The following is a 22,884-nucleotide window of genomic DNA, read 5'->3' as shown; positions in this document are numbered from 1 at the left end:
CCTGCCCCATGTTTAAAGTGATATTTTAACATTTTCAAAATCATGACGTAGTTTATTCAATTTCACATTCTTAACCATGTGGTTTTTGCAGCGGTACTTGGTGTATGGTGTGTGTGTGTGTGTGTGTGTGTGTGTGTGTGTGTGTGTGTGTGTGTGTGTGTGTGTGTGTGTGTGTGTGTGTGTGTGTGTGTGTGTGTGTGTGTGTGTGTGTGTGTGTGTGTGTGTGTGTGTGTGTGTGTGTGTTGGCTATCTCCTTCAGTGTTCCTTGTGAAATTTTTAAAAGATAAATACTGTCTGCATGGTAACTGTTTTTGGATACTTTGCATAGTGTGTGTGTGTGTGTGTGTGTGTGTGTGTGTGTGTGTGTGTGTGTGTGTGTGTGTGTGTGTGTGTGTGTGTGTGTGTGTGTGTGTGTGTGTGTGTGTGTGTGTGTGTGTTGGCTATCTCCTTCAGTGTTCCTTGTGAAATTTTTAAAAGATAAATACTGTCTGCATGGTAACTGTTTTTGGATACTTTGCATAGTGTGTGTGTGTGTGTGTGTGTGTGTGTGTGTGTGTGTGTGTGTGTGTGTGTGTGTGTGTGTGTGTGTGTGTGTGTGTGTGTGTGTGTGTGTGTGTGTGTGTGTGTGTGTGTGTGTGTGTGTGTGTGTGTGTGTGTGTGTTGGCTATCTCCTTCAGTGTTCCTTGTGAAATTTTTAAAAGATAAATACTGTCTGCATGGTAACTGTTTTTGGATACTTTGCATCCCATAAATAGATTCCACAAAAGTAACATACATTGTTTTGAACTATCATCCAATGGACAGTATCATTTAAAAAGGTATCTTGAAGAAAAATAACTCTTCCTTATTTGTCTTTATTTTACTTTGCCATGAGATGGTGTTGCTGGTATATGTTGAAGTATAATGGAATGTTATAATTTAAATAGTATGTAATTATGTGGAAGACTGTCCAATTTTAGAAAAGTCATTTCTTTTAAATCTACCTGGTAGTGTACTTTTTGCAATTATTGTCATCCATCTATCTATAAAGAAATATTAATTTTTTTTTGTCCTAACATTTATGTTTACATAAATGTTTAGGTAATTATTATGGGCAAGTTTGTATTTAGAGATCATTTGTTTCTAGGTTTGCCTATGGAATTTTATAACTGTTACCTCAGTTCCTTGCATCTCCTTTCTGAAAGTGGTATCACTTGTAAATGTATAAAAGAAGTGGGAGCGGAAGAAAATAAGGTTTAAAGTATCAAGTCTGGGCTGTCACTGTAAAGTGAAATGTTAGCTCTCTCAGCGTCCATGAGCTGGTGTTGATTCCTGAGGGCCACTGCCTTTTCCAAAATCAGACTATTTCCTGAAATTCTTCCAATTCCCATTTCTATCAAATTGGCCATGAAAGTGGCACAGATGCGTATCTATTGTTTTTTATGAAATCATTTCACTGTGAGAAAAATGCTGTGAGGGAGGAATAGAATCTCTGTCTCTGGAAATTTTTTACTCGTACCTTAGGAAACAGAATTAGTTAAGAAACAGTCCTTCCCCAGAGATCACAGAGCAATGATTCCCAACAGTGTGTTCCTTGGGTTCTTGGAGAAACATAGTTTCACTTTTTGGAAATAGATGTTCTGTGTCAGAAAAAAATTTATTCCAAGATCAAATAAGTCTGGGAGACTAAGTTAACAACAACAAAGAGTTTCTTTAGTTGTGCTACATTTTAGAAATATTAAGAAGCTTATATGCATCATGAATATGGAAGAAATCTGCTATTTCCCCTGGATTCTTCTTGAAAACATTGGACATCTATTAACTTAAATTTCAAAGTTACATAAAATGCAGGCTGGGAGAAATCATAAATCCATTGAGTATATGCCCTTTATTAGATTGTGTAGAATATCTGAAAGAAAAGTTGTGAATTAAAATAGATGGAAACTTCTGTGAGTTAAATACACAAAATTAATAATAACTTACCATTTATTAGCTACTTTCTAGAAATCTCGTAGATTATACTGTACAATCAGTTGGGATGAAATGTAATTTTTGATACAGCATTGATCATATGGTGTCAGTATGTTTTAGCTGATATTAAGTATCACAGGATTAAAAAGTATAAAAATTTTAGCAGCATGATACTAATGAAATTATTAGAGTAAACCTGAAAAAGGTAATAAAATGTTTGTTAGGTAATATATAACAGTAAAACAGAGTAATCAATATTAGAATAACCTATAAAAATTTGTGCATTTAAGGAATGTTTTAAGATACTTTACAAGAACAGATAATCCTGATAAATAGCTTCAGTTTCCATTTTTTTCTTAGCTTCTTAGTTGCCCTTTTAATTCAGAAATAATCTGTTCTCTTTTATATATTACAAGGTTATAGGGGATCTTTAGCAAAAAAAAAAAAGAAAAGAAAAAGAAAACACCACCACTAAACTGGATTACAAGTTTCATGACCTAAAACATATACAAAGCTTATTTCCTTTGTGGAGAGGAAAATGTTTTGGTAAACTACTGGATTTGTTTTTGTTATTGATAGTTTGAAATAAAAGAAAGATGTTGCATTTTAAAATAGGGATTTTTATTGTTATTGTTTATGAAGTATTGTTTTTATGTTTGTATTCTAGGCTTTTTTGTCCAAGGTTTTCCTAAACTCTTGAGGTTTCAAGAACATCATGAAAAAATACTGAATAAGTTTCTGTCCAAGCTTAAGCAACATTTGGTAGGTAGATGTGACATTGACTTACATCCACTTATACCAAGAATGAAGCTAGAAGAATTGAGTGCAACCTTTGGTCCTAATCACCTTATTGATTTATAGTGTTGACCATTTTATTTACTATGTAGTTATAATTCCCAGTTGTTTAAAGAGCTTTAGATTTGTGAAATTTATTATTGATGAACTTTCACAGGCTTAACTCATAGAGTCAGATGACTTCTTTGAAGATGAAATATATAAACAAGATAGTTTTTAAAATACATGATTTCTCAGTAATTTTGGAGGCTTTTTTATTGGGCAAAAAGTATTTTAAAGGTTATTCAAACTCGTCCTTCATGAACCGTGTATATGCTCTTCTATAAAAATATAGTTATTCAGTAAAGCAAAGACAGCTTCACTATAAAAAGTATATTAAAGAGAATCAAAATGTTATATCACAGCCCTCTATATGAAGGATTTATCCTTAGGGTGACGTTTCCAAAGTACAGTGAGGGAGTAAGAAGAGAAAAAATAGAAATACTCCAGCAGGAAAATGATTTGTAATGAAATGGTTTTATATTTAGCTTTGACAGCTCCCTCCAACAGCATTCTTAATTTTCAGTATTATATTGTAGTATTTTCTTTGCTGCCATTCAGAAATTGTGAAGTCTTTATTTTTTTCAGGATTCTCAAGAAATCTACACAAGTTTTTACACAATGAAATGGTTTTTTCAATGTTTCCTTGATCGTGTGAGTATTTTATTTACAAAACCCAATCATAGAGTTCTAAATGCTAGAGGAGGGCAAACTGTTAATCTTATTTCTGTTTTGTTTTTAATGTAGATTCCCTTTACACTGAACCTCAGAATATGGGATATCTACATCTTTGAAGGAGAACGAGTCCTTACTGCTATGTCTTATACAATCTTAAAATTACATAAAAGTAAGACTATGCTTAACTGTAAAGATTTCATAAAGGTCGAGGTTTACTTTAACTCTCATTTCTCATTCCTCAGTCAACTTCAAATGCTTTTCTTTTAATAGTGGTTTTAAAAAATTATTGAAAATCAGTGAGGAAATCAGTTGGTTATTTAACCTTCATAGCTTCTTTCTCATGACTAGCAGCTAACTGCATTACAGAAGTCTTTGCTCTTTCCACTGTATCAGTTTTATTTCATGCTTAAGCAGAAGAAACCAATGTGTTGGTTCCACTAATATTACTATTCTTACTAATTATTTGTTTCTGATGGGTCCCCTTATTCCTTTTCATCAGTATGACTCTCGGATTTGTAACAGAGGAGAGAAACCAGGCCGCTTAAAGTTCCAGAGGGGACATTTTCCATTGCTGTTTCCTTCATCCAGGCAAAAAGCATCCAGCTCCAGGCTCTAGACCAGAGATAAGGAACCTCCAGCTCTGTCTCTGTTGACTGCATTGAGGCCTCTGGGGCAAGTGCAATATCTCTGTTGCCTAAATGTAGCAAGGCTTTAAGGAGTCTTCAGTTGCAATACTTCAAGGGCTTTGTAAACTTGATGCTATACCTTACTTTAAAAATCAAGAAATGAGTTTTTCGTCATGAATATAAAGAACTTTATGCATTTTAAAGCCTCAGTTCAATCTTAAAAATTGTAGCTCCTCATAATTAGTCCTCTGACTCTGTAGATAAGAGAATCTTGGAGAGCCACAGAACTACATACAGTGCTTCTGCTCTGGGTCACACAAAGTAGTGTCATGTTTACTGATGATTCTGCTCTCTTATGTTTTTCTTCTTCAATGATCCATCTGTTCAGCTTCCCAACTGAATTAAAAGCTAGTTGAGTTGAGTACTTGGAGTCCCGTTTAGTTTTCCTACCAGCTGTGCTTGACATTGTTCTAAGTCCTGTTGGATACTTTAATATAAGATTGTCTGATTGTTTACTTAAATGGCATGGCTTCAAATTATCCAAACTTTAGATGGGAATGAAAACTTCCTTTAAAATCACGTTTGTGTTGTTGACTCCTAAAAAAAAGGATTCAGAGGTGTGGTGGTTTGTTTCCCTTACACCCAGTCCTTACTCCCCCAGCCCATGAACCACAGCACCATATCAAACAATTGGCAATGAATTGTCTCCCAGAACTTGGGGGCTGTCCTAGAACCACAGGAAATTTCTCTCTCTCTCTCTCTCTCTCTCTCTCTCTCCCTCTCCCCATCTGTTTCCCACTCTCTCTACTCCCCTCCCTTCCTCTTTACTTCTTTTCTCATTTTCTCGATTATGAATTGACCAAGATATGGAACAAAAGTCTTATTTTTTATTAAGGTACATACTTACTAGTTCAGTGTTCCCTAAACAGTGAGAATATAGAAACATGATGTTATATTTCTCCTTAGCTCTGTTCTCCCTCTTAAGTTATTTTTCATTTACATGATTTTTTATTAATTTTGACAAGTGAAAAGTTTCTTCACCCTTTGTAAATGAACTTTAAGCTAACAATTACTTTCTGTCCTACCATATCATTAAACTAAACAAGCTGTCGGAGAAGGCTAGCTTGTTGCTGCTCATTTTTTCTTAGTTAGGAAGACAAATGCAAGGACTCTAAAATAAACTTACTTCATCACCATATAAACTTTCAAAAACTTTCTGGGCACCTTAACCAATAATAGGTAGCTGAAGCTCCTGAGATTTTTTTCTTGTTTTTTTCCTGATCGTCTTAACACTAGAGACATTTTTGCTAGAGAGTCATTGCACAGTGGTTTAAATAGTAAAAAAAATTAGCAACAATTTAAAAGTCCAGTAGTAGATGACTGATTAAGTAAATGATAACACACACCTACAGTGGACTCTACATGGTTATTAATAGTGATGGTGTGAAATCATAGTTGTTGAAGTGAGAGATATCAGTGGTATACACTACTGAGTGGGCAAAAAACAAGAGGCGACTAATGTGGGAATTATAACTTATTTTTTAAAGTGATAAGCATGCACACACATTTACTTTTAGGGCAGTGGCTAGTGGGATTTTTTTTTTAATATCATTAATGTACAATTACTTGAACAACATTATGGTTACTAGACTCCCCCCATCACCAAGTCCCCTCCACATACCCCATTACAGTCACTGTCCATCAGCATAGTAAGATGCTATAGAATCATTACTTGTCTTCTCTGTATATACTGCCTTTCCCTTGTCCCCCCCACAGCTACATTATGTGTGCTAATCGTAATGCCCTATTTTCCCCCTTATCCTTCCCTTCCCACCCATCCTCCCTAGTCCCTTTCCCTTTGATAACTGTTAGTCCATTCTTGGGTTCTGTGAGTCTGCTGCTGTTTTGTTGCTTCAGTTTTTTCTTTGTTGTTATACTCCACAGATAAGTGAAATCATTTGATACTTGTCTTTCTCAGCCTGGCTTATTTCACTGAGCATAATGCCCTGTAGCTCCATCCATGTTATTACAAATGGTAGGATTTGTTTCTTCTTATGGCTGAATAATATTCCATTGTGTATATGTGCCAAATCTTCTTTATCCATTCATCTACTGATGGACGCTTAGATTGCTTCCGTTTCTTGGCTGTTGTAAATAGTGCTACGATAAACATAGGAGTGCATATATCTTTTTCAAACTGGGCTGCTGCATTCTTAGGGTAAATTCCCAGGAGTGGAATTCCTGGGTCAAATGGTATTTCTATTTTGAGCTTTTTGAGGAAACTCCATACTGCTTTCCACAGCGATTGAATTAGTTTACATTCCCACCAGCAGTGTAGGAGGGTTCGTTCCCCTTTCTCCACATCCTCGCCAACATTTGTTGTTGTTTGTCTTTTGGATGTTGGCCATCCTAACTGGTGTGAGGTGATATGTCATTGTGGTTTTAAGTTACATTTCTCTGATGACTAGCAATGTGGAGCATCTTTTCATGTGCCTGTTAACCATCTGAATTTCTTCTTTGGAGAAGTGTCTGTTCAGCTCCTCTGCCCATTTTTTAATTGGCTTATTTGTTTTTTGTTTGTTGAGGTGCGTGAACTCTTTATATAATTTGGATGTCAACCCCTTATCAGATATGTCATTTATAAATATATTCTCCCATACTGTAGAATGTCTTTTTGTTCTACTGATGGTATCCTTTGCTGTACAGAAGGTTTTTAGTTTGATATAGTCCTACTAGTTCATTTTTGCTTTTGTTTCCCTTGCCTGGGGAGATATGTTCATGAAGAAGTTGCTCATGTTTATGTCCAAGAGATTTTTGCCTATATTTTTTTCTAAGAGTTGTATGGTTTCATGATTTACATTCAGGTCTTTGATCCATTTTGAGTTTACTTTTGTGTATGGGGTTAGGCAATGATCCAGTTTCATTCTCTTACATGTAGCTGTCCAGTTTTGCCAACACCAGCTGTTGAAGAGGCTGTCATTTCCCCACTGTATATCAATGGTTCCTTTATTGTATATTAATTGACCATATATGCTTGGGTTTATATCTGGACTCTATTCTGTTCCACTGGTTTATGGGTCTGTTCTTATGGCAGTACCAAATTGTCTTGATTACTGTGACTTCGTAATAGAGCTTGAAATCAGGGAGCACAATTCCCCCCCCGCTTTATTCTTCCTTCTCAGGATTGCTTTTTCTGTTCGGGGTCTTTTGTCATTTCATATGAATTTTAGAACTATTTGCTCTTGGCTAGTGGGATTTGAGCTGAATTTTACTTTCTGCTTTATATCTGTAATTTGAATTTTTTTCAGTAAAACTAATTTCATAAGTAGAAATACAAATAATATTAATAATCAAGGTTTTTTGGGAAATTTTGAAACAATGAAAGACCTGCAAGTGGATTTGCCTATGGTAATTGGAGCTCCATGTCAATATAAAACAGAACATCTTCATGTCATTCTGGAGGGTCTTGCTATTTCTATTATTTCCAAGAAACTTTTGCTCTAGGTTAATATTAATGGCTAGATATGGTTATTCTTAAGTCACCGAGAATGTGTTTAGCAGTATTCACCTACCCCCACCAGAGTACCTGCTTTCTTTTCCTTGTGACTGCTATAATATCAAAAAATGTTTTTGTCCTACTGAGTTTCATTGATACTCACAATGCTATATAATGAAGTTGTATGCTATATAGCCTTTTAAAAAACACTACACCAGAATAGAATACATTATCTTCTCTAAAGTAGCTGTTGACTCAGTATTTTTCTTTCTTTCTCTCATCCTTTCTTAGAACATCTAATGAAATTGTCTATGGAAGAACTTGTAGAATTTCTTCAGGAGACCCTGGCAAAGGATTTTTTCTTTGAAGATGATTTTGTAATAGAGCAACTTCAGATTTCTATGGCAGAACTAAAGCGGGCAAAATTAGACCTTCCAGAACCTGGTAAGAAATATCGAAATACTTTATATCTAGATTAGAACTATGATTAGAAAACATAGCACAAATAACATGGGCAATTTCTGTTTCAAAACATAAACATTCTATATACTTGTAATGACAATGTGAATCAGTGTTTTAGCAGCTGCATATGGCTTTACTCTTATTTTAAGGAAAAATAAATAACTACTAATTAAATCTGCCTTGCCTAATAGAGTAACTGTAGTACCTAATTTTAAAGTTTGGTTGACGAATAATACTGTTCAACAGAACTAAACCTGGTGCTTTAAGGTAGTATGACAATAAGCACTTTTTACTTCCATCATCTCATTTTGTAAAACCATATGCCATATAAGAGCAAGTACAAGCCCCATTTCATAGAAGAGGAAACTAATACTTAAAGGCTTAAATACGAAGCTACAGAACCAGCATATAGCACTACTGCAGTAGAGTCCGCATTTTCTAACTACTAATCCAGGGTTCGTTGCAATATGCTGCAGTGTTGATAATGTGTTTTATTCTCTGATTTGGAAACACCTTCCAGCACCTCCTACTAGGTTTTCTGCTCTGTGCTTTGCAGAGGATTTAACAACTGAAAAAGTTTGTGTTCTCAGGGTGCACACAGGAGAGGGAGCATTTATGCAAATGTAAATAGAGAGTAAATGAGTGACAGTAGAGCTAGCCACAGGGTAAATGGAGAAGGATCAGAGGAAGAGTAGGAGAAGAGGGAAGAAGAAAGAGAACATAGAAAGATCACAGTAGGAATAACTTTTCAGAGTTTTGAGCAGAGTTTTGATATTACTTGACAACATATGGTTTCCTGAGAAAAAGGTATTTTTCTCCCTTTTCCTTTCTTGCCTTGGTTGCAGCGGCTGGGTGTGGTAAGGGAGCGGGCAGTGGAAGATCATGAGTGAGAGGAGAACTCGAAAAGGTCTGTTATTTGTGCCTTCATGTAGAGCTGGGTTTAGCCTTTCCCAGCCAGTGTGACACATGCTTTGATGTCTTCTTGGATATGTCTGTGCAGAAGAACAAGCAGACATACATGCATGGAAAACACATTTTTTCTCCTTTGGTAAAAACCAGGATACTCTGCTTTTATTTATTTAACTGTGAGGGGTTTAATCAGTGTTCTCTGAGGTTTGTTCTGGGATGTCAGAATTCACTAGAAAACAGACTGTCACACAGTAATTGAGTGTGGTCATAGGCCTTGTGAAACCATTGCCTTTGTGAAGTGAAGTCAGCCCTCTTGTTCCATGTAATGTTCATTTCTACTAGTTCTTTTCTGCAGCAGGGAATGCATTTGGAACAGCGGTGACCAACTATATTCTTGCTACTTTAACATTTATCTTTAAATATCTTGCCTGCTTTTGAAAAGAGTTGAAGACAAGTTTTAGGAAAAATACATAGGGAAAAAACATATATAGTAGAACTATTTAAACATGAGAATAAATATCAAAAAACTGTAATGGAACAGATGATTTAGTGACTGACTAGTAGCTATTACTTATTGAATGCTTATTGTGTGCCATATACTAAGTGCATTATCTCATTTAATCCCTAAAAATAGCTCAGAAAAAGTACTCATCAGCATTTTTCACATGAAGAAACTTGGCAATAGTAGTAAGATATTTTTACTAGGAAATGGTAGGAAGGCAATGGAGAGTTGGGCAGGTGGATAAAGGGAGAGGGATAAATAAATAATGCCAGGAACGCTGGCTGAAGTGTGTTCTCACACTGGTGGTTAAGGTAGAATGTGAGAAGGTGGCTCTGCATTTTCTAGGACAATAATCTGACTTCGTCTGTATTTCTACTACATTTACTTTCCAGACTTTTTGCTCCTTGTTTTCCTTTTTAAATTACTGTAAGCTATGGAACATCAAGATAATTAAATGAACATTTAAGCAAGTAATTTTAATATCATATTCCTTATTTTAAAAGCATACATGAGCATGACACTTTTCTTTGGCCCCTTACCCACTGCCTCAGTTTGCACACCCACTTGAAATGTGTGAGGGGGGCTGTCTCCTAGACCGGCACAAACACATGCATGGTATTGTTCTTTTTTTTCTGGTTGGATGAAGTTTCCCATTGTTTTGATTTGCATTAAGTTGGGTATCTTTGTTTTGTATTTATTGGGCACTTTAATTTCTTTTTCTGTAAATTTCCCTGTTTATCTTTTGTCCATTTTTCTGTTGGTCTTTTCTTACACATTTCTGGTAAATTAAGATGATTAGCCAGTTTATTATATGTGCTGTAGATATTTTTCATACAGGATTAAAAAATTTTTAGTAAGTCATTTTCTTTATGGTGTCTCATTTTTGTGTCTAATATAAAGATTTTTCCACATGCAGGATAAAAAATGTTTTAATTACCTTGTCTTCTCTTATAACTTTCATGTTTTTATTTTTTATGCTTTAATCTTTAGCTCATCTAGAATTACTTTTTGTTTATGGGAAGAGGTAGGGACTCAGCTTTGCTTGTATTCCAAATGCTGTGTGGCTTAACACTCTTCTGATTTGAGATGCCGTCTTTATCATGTACTAAAGTTCCCAAAAGTCTACATCTGTATCCTCATTTTGTTCCATTGATCTCTATTTTTCCAGCTACAATTTTAATAGATATTTTTAAAATATATTTCCCCTCATTATTTTGTCGTTACTGAAAAAGAACCCACTAGTATTTTAATGAAGATTGAATTATGTTTAAAAGTTATTGAGAGAAAATGGGTATTTCAGAGAATGGGTTTTTCTAAGTACAAGCTTTTACTTCACAGTTGTTTTAAGTTTACTTTAGTAGCCCTCAGTAAGATTTGTTTCCTTCATATAACTGTTAATTTCTTATCCATCCATCCCAATCCTCACTCCCATAGGTAATTTTATCTTTCTTATAAGTTATTATAATATATTATAATGTATAATATGTATTATAAGAATATAGTTATAATTTATAAATAAGTTATATTTATTAACTTATTAAAAGTTGGCTCTTTCTTCCCATTTTTCTAACTGGTTAGGAAAACTGGTGGAGTTTTTTTTTTTTCAATTTTTTAAAAATTATGTTAAAACACACATAACATAAAATTGCTATCTTAAACCCTTTTTCAGTATACACTTTCATTAAACTCTGCTCCAATTTTTATTATTTCCTTTGTTCTGGTAGAGTTGGGTTTAGTTCTTGTTTTTATAGTTTCTTATGTTGTAAATTTAAGTTGTTTATTTGAAATTTCTTGTTTTTTAATACAAGTATTACTAGCTTATAAATTTCCCCCCTACCTATCTGTCCCCATAAGTTTTGGTATGTTCTATTTTCATTTTCTACTGTCTCTAACTATTTTCTAATTTAATTTCCCATGTGATTTCTTCTTTGATCCATTGATTGCTTTAAGGATATGTTATTTAATGTCTACAAATTTGTAGACAAATTTTTCAGCTTTACTTCTGTTTTTGATTTCTAACTTCTTCCCATTGTGGTCAGAAAAGATACTTTGTATAAAATCTATCTTTCAGAATCTGTTGGGAATTTGTGCCTAATGTATAGTCCAGCTTAGAAAATGCTCCATGTGTATTTGAGAAGAACATGTATGCTATTGTTGAGTACAGTTTTCTGTGTGTTAGATTCTTCAGTTTATTAAGTTCTGTTCCCTTATGGATTTATCTGGTTGTTCTACTCATTACTGAGAATGGGGTATTGAAGTCTCAACTATTATTGTAGAACTGTTTATTTCTCCCTTCAATTCTGCCTGTTTTTGCTTCATATATTTTGATGGTCTGTTACTAGGTGCATAAAATTTATAATTATTATGTCTTCTTTCTGTATTGAACCATTTGTTAATATAGAATGTCTTTCTTTGTCTCTTATAACCTTTTAAGATTTATAATCTATTTTGTCTTGATTTAGTAGAGCTACCCCCACTCTCTTGGTTACTGTTTGCATGGAATATCTTTTTCCGTATCTTCACTTTCAGTCTGTCTTTTTCCTTTACAAACATAAACTCCTAAAAATATTTTAAATTGCATTTATAAATTTAATATACCCAATTTCCTTTGAACATATCAAATTTTAAATTTAAAAATAGAACCTTCCCTTATTCTAAAATAGTTTATAAATCTGAGTGACTCAAACTTAAGAATATGCTGAACCTTAAGCCCTTAAATGTTTCAATGTAGTTTGTAAGTTTTGAATCACAAGTTCAAAGAAATGGCTCCTTTACATATTTTTAATTGACACACAAAGGCCAATTTGGTCAAATTATCTTAAATGTAAATACATGAAATAGTAAATAAGAACAAATTCTTTAATGCAAAAAATGCAGAATTAATCACGTGTTTAATTCTCTTAAATTTTTCCGTACTTGGTTCTAGATCTTAGATCTTTAAGAATTAAAAAAAGATATATTTTCAGATGAATTGGGAAGGTACTTTCTCATCTAGTTGAAATATGACCTAGGATTCCAACTGAATTCTTGCCAGTGGCCCAACTCTCAGGCCCAACTGCTTTTTAGTATTTCTCATGGGAAGTTGAAGCCTATCAGATGGCTTAGTCATGTGGTCCAGAAGCCATAGATCCCAGTGGCACACTATCTAACCCTTCTTTCTCCTGGAGGAAGTCTTCATCTTCCCACCCAGTAGGTTTGGATTCTGCATTCCTTTGGTTCTTTACCTTCTTCACTCTTAAAGATCTCTGAACATGATAGAAGCCTATGTTCTTATTTATTTCTTTTCTGGAAGGGCCATAACTCTTAACGTTAAATAACATTTGTTTTAGTTTTGAATAGCTTTCAAACACTGATCTGCCAATGTGTTGTTAGCAGTAGCTTATAGATGAGGAAACTTAGGCTGCATGCTTCAGTGTTTGCCCAAAGTCATACAGCTGGTCTGACAATCAAAGGCAGGCCTAATGCCAAAGCCTGTGCTGTGTTATACTCAAGTGACTGATGCTAGCTCAGTGCTCACAAGGCTAAGTGTCTTGCTCTTACATTTCTTTGCCTTCGGATTTGCTTCTCCTCCAAAGATGTCTCAGATAATTCTCCAGAAAAGTCTATCCACTTCCATTCTGCTTAGTTTTCATGGTGTGGCTCAAGGATTGCTTCTTTCCTGAAGCCTTCTCAGCCAATCATCAACTTTTTCCCTAAGTCCACAGAATTTCATCACTGCAATTATATATGCCATGCATGCTTCTGTCCCCCACTCACAGTGCTTTACCCTAATTTGTATTAGTGAGACGCCTGCCTTAGATAGTAAGGTCCTTGGGGACAGTATCCATGCCTGTATTACTTGCACTTAGTATAGTCCCTACCGTATAGTGGGCAATCAGTCAATATTTTTTTTTTTTTTTTTTTTTTTTTTTTTGTGAGGGCATCTCTCATATTTATTGATCAAATGGTTGTTAACGACAATAAAATTCTGTATAGGGGAGTGAATGCTCAATGCACAATCATTATTCCACCCCAAGCCTAATTTTTGTCAGTCTCCAATCTTCTGAGGCATAACAAACAAGTTTTTACATGTAGAACAAATTCTTACATAATGAATAAGTTACATAGTGAACAGTACAAGGTCAGTCATCACAGAAACTTTCGGTTTTGCTCATGCATTATGAACTATAAACAGTCAGTTCAAATATGAATACTCAATTGGTTTTTATACTTGATTTATATGTGGATACCACATTTCTCTCTTTATTATTATTATATTTAATAAAATGCTGAAGTGGTAGGTAGATACAAGATAAAGGTAGAAAACATAGTTTAGTGTTGTAAGAGAGCACATGTAGATGATCAGGTGTGTGCCTGTAGACTATGTGTTAATCCAAGCTAGACCAGGGCAATAAAACATCCACGTATGCAGAAGATTTCTCTCAGAACGGGGGGGTGAGGTTCTAAGCCTCACCTCTGTTGATCCCCAATTTCTCACCTGATGGCCCCCCTGCGACTGTGCCTGTCTTAGGTTGTTCCTCCCTTGAGGAATCTTACCCGTCTCTGGCTAACCAGTCATCTTCCGGGGCCATACAGGGAAATGTGAAGTTGGTAAGTGAGAGAGAAGCCTTATTGTTTGAAAAAGTTAGCTTTTTACTTCTTTGCATATTTATGCCCTGTGGCTTCTATGCCCAGCATTTGTCTTGAGGTATCTTTACCACTTGGAAGAATTATGATACTCGGTAAATTTGATATGAGGCACGAATTCTATTTAAGGGTTGTAATTAGGAAGGAAGAAGAAAAGCTATAGAAGTAGCAGGCGGAAGAAAACATAGGAAGATTGATTATTTCTTTGATATATCTTCTTGTAGAGTAACTTCAGCATGTATAGGTTTTAAGCTACTACTTAAATTGCACACACACATTAACATAATAGGAGTATAGTTACATAACCAAAGCATATCTGTAATTACCAGCCATCTGCAGTGAAACCAAGAAAACCAGTTAGGCACCTTAGGCATTTGTGAAAACTTATCTATGATATGGTGGATATTGTCCAAATGAACTTGAACAGTCTGAGAGAAATCAGACAAATTAAAACAACCCATTCCTGGGGACTGTTCACATGCCATATGTTCTTTTAACAATAAATAGTTTGTAGTTGTAAGACTTTGGAGCGCTACAATTTGCACTTCTCCAAATTCTTGGTTGAGTTCCAACAGTATAGATCCAGTCCAATTTTGTTGTTTTACTGTATGCACAGGCCAGCTTAGATATCTCCTTCCTCATTCCCATGGCAGGTCCAGGAACTGGTGGGATGAGTGCATCTACAGCTGTAGCAGTGCGTGGATCTTTGTTGGGGTTTTTTGATGATCATCTTCTGGCATGAGTCTTCCAGAGGGTGCAGATGTTGGAAGTTCTTTTTCATATCGTATCTTAGTTCATTTTCGGGGTAGCCCAATTAGGCTTTGATCCTCTGTATAAACACAAACAGACCCTTTGCCTACACTTTTATATGCCCTTTATACCCTTGTGTAGAACTCGTTGGAGGTTACCACACAGGAACTTCCCTTTTTTTTTTTTTTTGCTATCACTAATCTACACTTACATGACAAATATTATGTTTACTAGGCTCTCCCCTATACCAGGTCCCCCCTATAAACCCCTTTACAGTCACTGTCCATCAGCATAGCAAAATGTTGTATAATCACTACTTGCCTTCTCTGTGTTGTACAGCCCTCCCTTTTCTCCTACCCCCCCATGCATGTTAATCTTAATACCCCCCTACTTCTCCCCCCCTTATCCCTCCCTACCCACCCATCCTCCCCAGTCCCTTTCCCTTTGGTACCTGTTAGTCCATTCTTGAGTTCTGTGATTCTGCTGCTGTTTTGTTCCTTCAGTTTTTCCTTTGTTCTTATATTCCACAGATAAGTGAAATCATTTGGTATTTCTCTTTCTCCGCTTGGCTTGTTTCACTGAGCATAATACCCTCCAGCTCCATCCATGTTGCTGCAAATGATTGGATTTGCCCTTTTCTTATAGCTGAGTAGTATTCCATTGTGTATATGTACCACATCTTCTTTATCCATTCATCTATTGATGGACATTTAGGTTGCTTCCAATTCTTGGCTATTGTAAATAGTGCTGCAATAAACATAGGGGTGCATCTGTCTTTCTCAAACTTGATTGCTGCATTCTTAGGGTAAATTCCTAGGAGTGGAATTCCTGGGTCAAATGGTAAGTCTGTTTTGAGCATTTTGATGTACCTCCATACTGCTTTCCACAATGGTTGAACTAACTTACATTCCCACCAGCAGTGTAGGAGGGTTCCCCTTTCTCCACAGCCTCGCCAACATTTGTTGTTGTTTGTCTTTTGGATGGCAGCCATCCTTACTGGTGTGAGGTGATACCTCATTGTAGTTTTTATTTGCATTTCTCTGATAATTAGCGATGTGGAGCATCTTTTCATGTGTCTGTTGGCCATCTGTATTTCTTTTTTGGAGAACTGTCTGTTCAGTTCCTCTGCCCATTTTTTAATTGGGTTATTTGTTTTTTGTTTGTTGAGGCGTGAGAGCTCCTTATATATTCTGGACGTCAAGCCTTTATCGGATGTGTCATTTTCAAATATATTCTCCCATACTGTAGGGATCCTTCTTGTTCTATTGATGGTGTCTTTTGCTGTACAGAAGCTTTTCAGCTTAATATAGTCCCACTTACTCATTTTTGCTGTTGTTTTCCTTGCCCGGGGAGATATGTTCAAGAAGAGGTCACTCATGTTTATGTCTAAGAGGTTTTCGCCTATGTTTTCTTCCAAGAGTTTAATGGTTTCATGGCTTACATTCAGGTCTTTGATCCATTTTGAGTTTACTTTTGTATATGGGGTTAGACAATGGTCCAGTTTCATTCTCCTACATGTAGCTGTCCAGTTTTGCCAGCACCACCTGTTGAAGAGACTGTCATTTCGCCATTGTATGTCCATGGCTCCTTTATCAAATATTAATTGACCATATATGTCTGGGTTAATGTCTGGATTCTCTAGTCTGTTCCATTGGTCTGTGGCTCTGCTCTTGTGCCAGTACCAAATTGTCTTGATTACTATGGCTTTATAGTAGAGCTTGAAGTTGGGGAGTGAGATCCCCCCTACTTTATTCTTCTTTCTCAGGATTGCTTTGGCTATTCGGGGTCTTTGGTGTTTCCATATGAATTTTTGAATTATTTGTTCCAGTTCATTGAAGAATGTTGCTGGTAGTTTCATAGGGATTGCATCAAATCTGTATATTGCTTTGGGCAGGATGGCCATTTTAACGATATTAATTCTTCCTAGCCACGAGCATGGGATGAGTTTCCATCTGTTAGTGTCCCCTTTAATTTCTCTTAAGAGTGACTTGTAGTTTTCAGAGTATAAGTCTTTCACTTCTTTGGTTAGGTTTATTCCTAGGTATTTTATTTTTTTTGATGCAATTGTGAATGGAGTTGTTTTCCTGATTTCTCTCTCTGTTGGTTCATTGTTAGTATATAGGAAAGCCACAGATTTCTGTGTGTTGATTCTGTATCCTGCAACTTTGCTGTATTCCGATATCAGTTCTAGTAGTTTTGGGGTGGAATCTTTAGGGTTTTTTATGTACAGTATCATGTCATCTGCAAATAGTGACAGTTTAACTTCTTCTTTACCAATCTGGATTCCTTGTATTTCTTTATTTTGTCTGATTGCCGTGGCTAGGACCTCCAGTACTATGTTAAATAACAGTGGAGAGAGTGGGCATCCCTGTCTAGTTCCCGATCTCAGAGGAAATGCTTTCAGCTTCTCGCTGTTCAATATAATGTTGGCTGTGGGTTTATCATAGATGGCCTTTATTATGTTGAGGTACTTGCCCTCTATTCCCATTTTGCTGAGAGTTTTTAACATGAATGGATGTTGAACTTTGTCAAATGCTTTTTCAGCATCTATGGAGATGATCATGTGGTTTTTGTCTTTCTTTTTGTTGATGTGGTGGATGATGTTGATGGACTTTCGAATGTTGTACCATCCTTGCATCCCTGGAATGAATCCCACTTGGTCATGGTGTATGATCCTTTTTATGTATTTTTGAATTCGGTTTGCTAATATTTTGTTGAGTATTTTTGCATCTACGTTCATCAGGGATATTGGTCTGTAGTTTTCTTTTTTGGTGGGGTCTTTGCCTGGTTTTGGTATTAGGGTGATGTTAGCTTCATAGAATGAGTTTGGGAGTATCCCCTCCTCCTCTATTTTTTGGAAAACTTTAAGGAGAATGGGTATTATGTCTTCCCTGTATGTCTGATAAAATTCCGAGGTAAATCCATCTGGCCCGGGGGTTTTGTTCTTTGGTAGTTTTTTGATTACCTCTTCAATTTCGTTGCTGGTAATTGGTCTGTTTAGATTTTCTGTTTCTTCCTGGGTCAATCTTGGAAGGTTATATTTTTCTAGGAAGTTGTCCATTTCTCCTAGGTTTCCCAGCTTGTTAGCATATAGGTTTTCATAGTATTCTCCAATAATTCTTTGCATTTCCGTGGGGTCCGTCGTGATTTTTCCTTTCTCGTTTCTGATACTGTTGATTTGTGTTGACTCTCTTTTCTTCTTAATAAGTCTGGCTAGAGGCTTATCTATTTTGTTTATTTTCTCGAAGAACCAGCTCTTGGTTTCATTGATTTTTGCTATTGTTTTATTCTTCTCAATTTTATTTATTTCTTCTCTGATCTTTATTATGTCCCTCCTTCTGCTGACCTTAGGCCTCATCTGTTCTTCTTTTTCCAATTTCGATAATTGTGACATTAGACCATTCATTTGGGATTGCTCTTCCTTTTTTAAATATGCTTGGATTGCTATATACTTTCCTCTTAAGACTGCTTTTGCTGCGTCCCACAGAAGTTGGGGCTTAGTGTTGTTGTTGTCATTTGTTTCCATATATTGCTGGATCTCCATTTTGATTTGGTCATTGATCCATTGATTATTTAGGAGCGTGTTGTTAAGCCTCCATGTGTTCGTGAGCCTCTTTGCTTTCTTTGTACAGTTTATTTCTAGTTTTATGCCTTTGTGGTCTGAAAAGTTGGTTGGTAGGATTTCAGTCTTTTGGAATTTACTGAGGCTCTTTTTGTGGCCTAGTATGTGGTCTATTCTGGAGAATGTTCCATGTGCACTTGAGAAGAATGTATATCCCGCTGCTTTTGGATGTAGAGTTCTATAGATGTCTATTAGGTCCATCTGCTCTACTGTGTTGTTCAGTGCTTCCGTGTCCTTACTTATTTTCTGCCCAGTGGATCTATCCTTTGGGGTGAGTGGTGTGTTGAAGTCTCCTAGAATGAATGCATTGCAGTCTATATCCCCCTTTAGTTCTGTTAGTATTTGTTTCACATATGCTGGTGCTCCTGTGTTGGGTGCATATATATTTAGAATGGTTATATCCTCTTGTTTGACTGAGCCCTTTATCATTATGTAGTGTCCTTCTTTATCTCTTGTTACTTTCTTTGTTTTGAAGTCTATTTTGTCTGATATTAGTACTGCAACCCCTGCTTTCTTCTCACTGTTGTTTGCTTGAAATATGTTTTTCCATCCCTTGACTTTTAGTCTGTACATGTCTTTGGGTTTGAGGTGAGTTTCTTGTAAGCAGCATATAGATGGGTCTTGCTTTTTTATCCATTCTGTTACTCTGTGTCTTTTGATTGGTGCATTCAACCCATTAACATTTAGGGTGACTATTGAAAGATATGTACTTATTGCCATTGCAGGCTTTAAATTCGTGGTTACCAAAGGTTCAAGGTTAGCCTCTTTAGTATCTTACTGCCTAACTTAGCTCGCTTATTGAGCTGTTATATACACTGTCTGGAGATTCTTTTCTTCTCTCCCTTCTTGTTCCTCCTCCTCGATTCTTCATATGTTGGGTGTTTTGTGCTGTGCTCTTTCTAGGAGTGCTCCCATCTAGAGCAGTCCCTGTAAGATGTTCTGTAGAGGTGGTTTGTGGAAAGCAAATTCCCTCAGCTTTTGTTTGTCTTGGAATTGTTTAATCCCACCGTCATATTTGAATGATAGTCGTGCTGGATACAGTATCCTTGGTTCAAGGCCCTTCTGTTTCATTGTATTAAATATATCATGCCATTCTCTTCTGGCCTGTAGGGTTTCTGTTGAGAAATCTGACGTTAGCCTGATGGGTTTCCCTTTATAGGTGACCTTTTTCTCTCTAGCTGCCTTTAACACTCTTTCCTTGTCCTTGATCTTTGCCATTTTAATTATTATGTGTCTTGGTGTTGCCCTTCTTGGATCCTTTCTGTTGGGGGTTCTGTGTATTTCCGTGGTCTGTTTGATTACTTCCTCCCCCAGTGTGGGGAAGTTTTCAGCAATTATTTCTTCTAAGATACTTTCCATCTCTTTGCCTCTCTCTTCTTCTTCTGGGACCCCTATAATACGGATATTGCTCCTTTTAGATTGGTCACACAGTTCTCTTAATATTGTTTCATTCCTGGAGATCCTTTTGTCTCTCTCTATGTCAGCTTCTATGCGTTCCTGTTCTCTGATTTCAATTCCATCAATGGCCTCTTGCATTCTATCCATTCTGCTTATAAACCCTTCCAGAGTTTGTTTCATTTCTGCGATCTCCTTTCTGGCATCTGTGATCTCTTTCCGGACTTCATCCCATTTTTCTTGCGTATTTCTCTGCATCTCTGTCAGCATGTTTATGATTCTTATTTTGAATTCTTTGTCAGGAAGACTGGTTAGGTCTGTCTCCTTCTCTGGTGTTGTCTCTGTGATCTTTGTCTGCCTGTAGCTTTGCCTTTTCATGGTGATAGGAATAGTCTGCAGAACTGGGACGAGTGATGGCTGGAAGGACTTCCTTTCTTGTTGGTTTGTGGCCCTCCTCTCCTGGGAGAACAGCGGCCTCTAGTGGCTTGTGCTGCGCAGCTGCGCGCAGACAGGGTTTCTGCTTCCTGCCCGGCTGCTATGGAGTTAATCTCCGCTGTTGCTGTGGGCGTGGCCTGGCTCGGGCAGCTACTCCAAAATGGTGGAGTCGCGTTGGAGCAGGAGCTGCTGGGAGGCTATTTATCTCCGTAAGGGGCCTCCCTGCTCCCTGCAGCCCAGGGGTTAGGGTGCCCAGAGATCCCGGATTCCCTACCTCTGGATTAAGTGGCCCGCCCTGCCCCTTTAAGACTTCCAAAAAGCACCCGCCAAAACAAAACAACGACCACAAAAAAAAAACAAGAAAAAAAAAATTTTTTTAATTAAAAAAAAAAAAATTTTTAATTAAAAAAAAAAAGGTGGTCGTTCGTTTTTCTTTATTCTCCGGTGCCAGCCTCAGGCCTCTGCTCACCGGTCTTTCTGCCCTGTTTCCCTAATATTGGGGTCCCTGTCCCTTTAAGACTTCCAAAAAGCGCTCGCCAAAACAAAGCAGCAAAAAAGCAAAAAAAAAAAAAATGGTCGCGCGCTTTTCTTATGTCCTCTGTCGCCCAGCCTCCAGTGCCTGCTCACTGTTCTTGCTGCCCTTTTTTCCCAGTATCGAGGGCCCTGCACTCTGGCCCGGATGGCTGGGGCTGGGTGTTCGGCAGCCCTGGGCTCCGTCTCCCTCCCGCTCTGCCTGCTCTTCTCCCGCCGGGAGCTGGGGGGAGGGGCGCTCGGCTCCCGCGGGGCCGGGGCTTGTATCTTACCCCCTTCGCGAGGCGCTGGGTTCTCTCAGGTGTGGATGTGGTCTGGATATTGTCCTGTGTCCTCTGGTCTTTATTCTAGGAAGGGTTGTCTTTGTTATATTTTCATAGATATATGTTGTTTTGGGAGGAGATTTCCGCTGCTCTACTCACGCCGCCATCTTCCGCCTTGGTTCCCAGTCAATATTTTTTAATGAACAAATGTTTTTATTATCTAAAAAATAGTTAAGATCTCTCTACAAAAGATCAGTTTGAGGCAGTTTTTCAAGGTGAAGGAATCATTTTGTATTCTGATTGCATACATGTAACCAAACATAATATGTTTAAAAAAAAATGACTGATTTATTCTTTGAGGGTGTGAGTGAGTTTTCACTTTTACCTGTTTATGTAATGGAAACTGATGTTACTCACACATGCTCTATAATTTTTATGTATGTGTATGTGAATTGAAATAATAGTAAACAAAGTTCAGATTTTAAAAATTAAGTTATTTCACAAAGATCTACTGAATTTATGTGGCATTAAATAGGTTTGTAATGATAAATGTGTTTAAATAATTGCCTCCTTTCTGCTTCCCTTATCTATCGAGTTTAATCTGATGGGGAAAAAAGTCAAGCCTGTGATGTGAGCCTAATTATGATAGTTTTTTGTTTTGTTTTGTTTTTTTACTATAATAGCTGTAATTTACAAAGCAAACTATTTCTTTTGATAATCTTGTTGAAGGCCATAATAACAGTTCAATTGTATATTCTTCTGGCTAATGGTACATTAAAAATAAATAAAACCATTTGATTTTTCAGATATAAATTTGAAATAAAAAGTTTTGTGACAGTATTTTATCAACCACCCGGACTTAATGTTTGTCTGGAAGAGATGACCCAGAATAATTTTCCTTACAACAGCCCCTACCACTTCTTACCGAAAACTCTTAGAACAGTCAGTGTACAAATATTCTGTTGCTCAAATTTAAATGTTGCTCTCAAAAGAAAGCACTGTAGAACACTTCCCTGTAATCACATGTCTTTTGGTGCAGAAAGATGTTAATTAATGCCTTTTAGGCAATTGATCTGCTAAGATTGCAGTTGAGTGTTGTGTCCACTGGGTGGTGGCAGAGACCTCAGTAAGATCAAAGATGAGCCAGCCTGAAGGATTTCAGAGGGCCTTCGTTTTTTAGGGATGGCTATTTTTTCTATTGATTTTCTTTTTTTAAGAAAAAAATGTTATTTAAGAAGCAACTAATAAATATTTTTTGCCTTTATTTGGAAATATATAAAATTATGTTTCCTTTTTCAAGCAGAATATTCTATTTGTTGGCACTGGCATAAAAATACCACTTACGTGATGGAATAAAGGTGAAAAATATCATTAATGGGATAGTTTTACAAAGGCGCCCCTGTTATATATGACAGGATTTGTCTTGCTTTCCTACCCTTTAAGGAGAGGGACAATAATCCATCTAAATTCCTCTGTCCTTAGAGGGAAAAAGGGAAGGATAAAATTTTAGGCATGAGCTATAGTGGGGTGAGCGAAAACAAAATTACGTTTGTTGAAAAGAATTCTAGAATGAAAGTATGGACACTAAATATTAATACTTACTGCCTAGTTAAAGCCATGTTCTCTGACGTCCGTTATGCCTCAGTCTTTGTTACACGCAATTGCTTAGGGCTGAACTGAAGTAGTTAAACCAAGTACAGAGAACAGCAGTATTTGTGTGTGTGTGTTTAAGTGGGTTGAAGTAGATCTTAGAAGACATTGACAGAAAGTTTAATGCTTATGTGGATCTACTTTTATGGAAAAAG

At 36.7% G+C, this 22,884-nt stretch overlaps 1 protein-coding gene across 8 annotated transcripts in view; it reads left to right on the top strand.

Annotated features, from left to right (window-relative positions):
• Positions 1–22,884, top strand: part of USP6NL (USP6 N-terminal like) — a 218,951-nt gene that overhangs the window by 184,993 nt on the left and 11,074 nt on the right. For 7 of the 8 annotated variants that reach the window (XM_057498185.1, XM_036908138.2, XM_057498188.1 and 4 more), the window contains 4 exons: positions 2,618–2,712; positions 3,373–3,438; positions 3,532–3,631; positions 7,876–8,028. In XM_057498185.1, coding sequence (XP_057354168.1) covers positions 2,618–2,712; positions 3,373–3,438; positions 3,532–3,631; positions 7,876–8,028 — 414 coding nt within the window. The remainder of the gene's footprint in view (positions 1–2,617; positions 2,713–3,372; positions 3,439–3,531; positions 3,632–7,875; positions 8,029–22,884) is intronic. The other variant, XM_057498187.1, reaches the window with a different exon arrangement.

The sequence above is a fragment of the Manis pentadactyla genome, chromosome 3 (assembly GCF_030020395.1).
Source record: "Manis pentadactyla isolate mManPen7 chromosome 3, mManPen7.hap1, whole genome shotgun sequence".
In the NCBI taxonomy this organism is placed as follows: domain Eukaryota; kingdom Metazoa; phylum Chordata; class Mammalia; order Pholidota; family Manidae; genus Manis; species Manis pentadactyla.
Note: the sequence above shows the minus strand (reverse complement) of the source record. Positions and strands in the feature narration are given on the sequence as shown.